This window comes from Kryptolebias marmoratus, linkage group LG1, assembly GCF_001649575.2.
Source record: "Kryptolebias marmoratus isolate JLee-2015 linkage group LG1, ASM164957v2, whole genome shotgun sequence".
NCBI classification, from domain to species: Eukaryota; Metazoa; Chordata; class Actinopteri; order Cyprinodontiformes; family Rivulidae; genus Kryptolebias; species Kryptolebias marmoratus.
In genome coordinates, this window is record NC_051430.1 from 17862078 (window position 1) to 17866680 (window position 4603).

At 42.5% G+C, this 4603-nt stretch overlaps 1 protein-coding gene across 1 annotated transcript in view; it reads left to right on the forward strand.

Moving 5' to 3' along the window:
• Nucleotides 1-396: 396 nt before the first annotated feature.
• Nucleotides 397-4603, forward strand: part of LOC108234455 (T-box transcription factor TBX5-A) — a 12004-nt gene continuing 7797 nt past the window's right edge. Inside the window, exons 1-5 of the mRNA XM_017413663.3 lie at nt 397-766; nt 1474-1647; nt 1856-1950; nt 2249-2368; nt 3263-3410. Coding sequence (XP_017269152.1) covers nt 1480-1647; nt 1856-1950; nt 2249-2368; nt 3263-3410 — 531 coding nt within the window. The 5' untranslated portion in view covers nt 397-766; nt 1474-1479. The remainder of the gene's footprint in view (nt 767-1473; nt 1648-1855; nt 1951-2248; nt 2369-3262; nt 3411-4603) is intronic.

Sequence of the window (4603 nt, forward strand, 5' to 3'; positions counted from 1 at the left end):
CTGATGGCTGCGGTAATTAGCCTGCTTGTGTCTGATTCTCCAATAGCGCACGCGGAACATGCTGATTTAACTGCTTAATAAATCTCCAAATCGGTATTATTTTAATTCAGATTCAAAAGATTTCTGTTTTTTTTAAGGAGAAAATGGGTTCACAGCCATTTTGGAGTGTTTGAGGTAAAACAGGCAAAGACAGATTAATGCCGGGGATAGAATGGGTGGACATGTTTTATATTAAAATAATACTGAGTATCTCTTGTTGTTGTTGTTGTTTAATCTCTTGCTGTTTGTGCACGCCCGCATGCGTGCGTCACAGCCATGATTTTGGCCACGAACCCTGCAGACCTAAGGAAGAGCGGGGGAGGGAGGGGGGGCAGAAGGGAGGAGGGAGGGACGGCAGGAAGCGCGAGGCGGACTGGGCTCCATTTGTGATGAAGGGTCTTGGAGAGGGGTCTCAGATCGGGGCTGCTACTGCTGCTCGGGTTCTCGTGGATTGTAGGGAGAGATGAAACGATGAGGCTTTGATCCGATCCGGAGGCGTGTGAGACGCGCGGTATGCACGCGAAACAAGACGGGTCAGAGACGAGCCACGGATGGGCATTGTGGATTTCTTTTTTTTTTTTTTTTTTTTTTGGGGTGGCGGGGGAAGCCTTCGGTGCGACTTTAGGACAGCTGCGCTTTTCTAGTGGTCTGAAAGCAGAAGCAGCCCTCAGCAGCGCGCGCGGGAGAAGAATGCGCGTGTTTTCTGCAGGGAGCGGAGAGCTCTGAGGTAAAACACCTCCAGGAAGGAAAACGCGCACATTCAAACAGCATCTGGGATGGAGCATTCTAATGTTGCATGCTCATATTCCTCAATAGTGTCAGATCATCTCATTCTCAGCATGATTACAGCCCCGTTCCTTTTCTTTTAAATTAAAACATGATGATACAAATATTAGACTTAATCTGGACCATCAGGACCGGAGATAAACATGAGCGTGATCCATCAGTGTGTTGCAGACCTTTTTAGAAGTTAGGATTTAAAAAAAATACTATTTAGTCTCATTTCTAAGTGAAGGCTGATCAGGTTGTTGATCCGCTGCGATCTTATGGTTAATTTACAAGAATCTGACCAAAATTCACAATACAGGATTCACGGTCTTTTTGGCGCATCTTGTTTTAACTTTTTAACTGAAGGAGACTTTTTTTTTTAAGCAGTACATATGAGTTTATTTTTTACCACATAGGTGGAAAAACATATAAACCCTGGGTCAAAAGTTTGATGTGGAGCAGACTTTATTAAGGCCTAAATCCACTGAACAGATTCGCTTCCAACTACAGACGATTCTGTTCCAAATCTCTAATATAAAAATAAACAAAAACAACCCCTGTTTTTTGTGTGAATTATTTGCCACCAATTTAATAAGGCGGAACTCTATTTGGCACGGGTTAAGCCCAAACAAGTGAACATTTTTGGCCCCGTGTGTGTCCCTGCAGTGGGACATGGCAAACGGAGGGGACCAGTTCGGCCTTGCGGAGCGCCCGGACTCGGACCGCATGGACCCCCCAAAGGAGACCAAAGAGGAGACGCGCGGCTTCACTTTGCAGCCTGCCGCCTCACCGCAGACAGCGTCCAGGCAGCAGGTACCAGCTGCTGCTGCGGATCATGACGTAAATATAAATTATTTATTTGGGGTTTTTACTACGAACCGCTCACCCAGACGTTTCCAAGGGTTCATGACGCGCATCAGTATTTCGTTATTTATTGTATTTGTAGGCTATGAAATTGCCACCTTTTAATCCAAAATTCCAAGTCAGAGTAGTGTTTTTTGAGGATCAAATCCCAGGCGTGAACACTGTGTTTTGCTCTCCGCTGCAGGGGATGGAGGCCATCAAAGTGGTCCTCCATGACAGGGAACTCTGGAGCAAATTTGACGAAGTGGGAACTGAAATGATCATCACCAAGGCTGGAAGGTGAGAGAGAGAAAAAACAACAACCCCAAAACATATAAAAGCTGCATGTTATATAAACAAAAATCCTGCAGCATCCTCAACAAGTAAAGAAGCTGCACAGGATGAATGAAAGCCGTTTTTATGAATCAGTCCAACAAACTTCCAGGAAAAATGCCCCCAGTCTGAAACGCGCAGGCCTTGGGGACCAGAGGCGTTCTTGTGGCCCACTTTTACTTTTTCTGTTTTTTTTTATTTTATTTTTAAATATACATTATGATCCTTTTTGAGTTACATTTCCCCTCTGAATGAATTCTTGCAGGAGGATGTTTCCAAGCTACAAAGTAAAAGTCACAGGACTCAACCCGAAGACCAAATACATCCTGCTGATGGACATCGTGCCCGGAGACGACCATCGGTACAAATTTGCTGACAATAAATGGTTTGTATTTCGTACCTTTTATCAATTTTTAAAAAAAAGCTTCTTATGAGAAAGCTGGTAGATTTAAATGAATAATAAACAAACTGACATCAATTAGAAATCCTCGGAGTGAATGAAGACGGTCCTTTCATCTCATTCCTGCTTTTAGAAATATAATTTTTCTTACACCGGAAATGACTTGATTGGGTCGAAAGGTCAGGTCCTCGTGCAGACGGACGATGGCCCAGTTCCCCGTGCCTCCCCTCGCGTGTCTGCCCGCCGGTTACATCAGAACATGACGGGTTCACGGAGCGGACAGGCCGGATTAAAGTCCGTCTCTCTCCCTCCCGTGTTCTGCTTGTGCTGAGGGGAAAAAACCCCACCGAGATCAGAAAAAAAGCTAACTTGGTGACTCAAACACAAATAAGGCACTTAGGGATAAAAAAGAGAGGGAAAAATGTAAAAAATGAAGTCCTAGTCACTCATACAATTTTTAGATAACTGTGTTTTTTTATTTCCTTGAGCAAATATATACAGGCAGGTTTGTTTTGTATTTATTTAATTATTTTTATTTAGGAACATCCCTCCTAAATTATTATTATTATTATTATTATTATTATTATTATTATTATTATTATTATTATTATTATTATTATTATTATTATGTTGCTGCACAGACAGGAGAAAATGTCGGTTAATTAGCGCATGCGCACTGACTCAGTGCTGCCACTAGAGTTGTTTTGTGGTGTCTTAAATAGTTTCGTTTTCCCCTTTCTGACCGAGATAACAGAAGTGAGGTTTATTGATGTGTTTTGTTGCTTAAAGTCCTTCTGAAAAAGGCCCAAAGCCCCAGCCTGCCGCGCCGCCAGGAGCGCAGATAAACCTCAGGGTGACTCTGTCTGATCCGTCGTGCAGGTCCGTCACGGGGAAGGCCGAGCCCGCCATGCCCGGCAGGCTCTACGTCCACCCGGACTCTCCCGCAACAGGAGCGCACTGGAGCCGCCAGCTGGTTTCCTTTCAGAAGCTCAAACTCACCAACAACCACCTGGACCCCTTCGGACACGTGAGGCCGTCTTTTATTTCACTCTGGAGTTATTTTGTTACCTCCCCTCATGTGTGGCATGAACTGTTTTCTAACATCTGCTCGGGGGGCACAGATTGATCTGATCAGAGCATTTGATCAATGATTCTGATCATTATAATGGGTCAGTTTTAGTCATTTCAATTCCTTTAAAAAAGAAGGAAGAAAAAGAAAACTCACATAGGAATTTTGAGTTCTGCATTTATTTTTGCATTGACATCTAATAAAATAATAAACTGGCTATAAAAAACATGATTAAATTTGGTCTGAAAGTGAAAGTTTTGTACAGGTGTTCAGCACTTTGCTGACATCGGCAATAATAAAAAGAATCCCGGCCTGTAGGTGGATCATAAAAACAGAACCTGACCGGACACACAACATGAGAGCTGCTGCAGATCTGACTGAGAGCTCTGATCGGCTAACACACCACCACCTTTATCCTTGTCTGAGCTGAGACACAACTGATTATTGAAATATTCACAGCTTTTTAATGATTTATTACTTTGCTGAGCAGATAGTCTGAACTCGCCTAAAAAGTTTGGCTCAGGAACCACCAGTTGACCCCTGCTGTGTAAAACAGAAACACTATTTACAATAAATTAGGTTATTATCTAGATTTTTATTCACTTGCTAATTGTTACTTGTAGACCAAACAAACCAGCCTATTTCAGAGTGTTTCAGTGTAAAACCACACACTAAACTGCATCTAATCATGTCAAGTTCACTCACTCATTTCAGAGGATATATGCTTGGAAAGGTAAAAATCTGCACCTCTGTTTATTGTGGTCAAAAAGAGACAGAATCAGCTTTTCAGGCTTTTCAAATTAGAGATAATAACTCCAGCGACTCCAAAGTCCATTAACTCCTGTGTGTCACCAGCAGACACATCACAAAGATTAAACTGAGCCCCCTGGATAAACAGGCGGGCTTAGATCGGTGCTTGCACACACAGAAACTGATCTAATTAAAAACTTCTTGCAGAGAGTTGTCAGGGCCGTGAGAAACAGACTGGATCCACTGTTTGTTTAGTTTCACAGTTTAGGCTGAAACCAAAAGGTTCGAGCCAATTAGGTGAAATACAGGTGCTGGTCATAAAATTAGAATATCATGAAAAAGTAGATTGATTTCAGTAATTCCATTTAAAAAGTGAAACTTGTATATTATATTCATACATT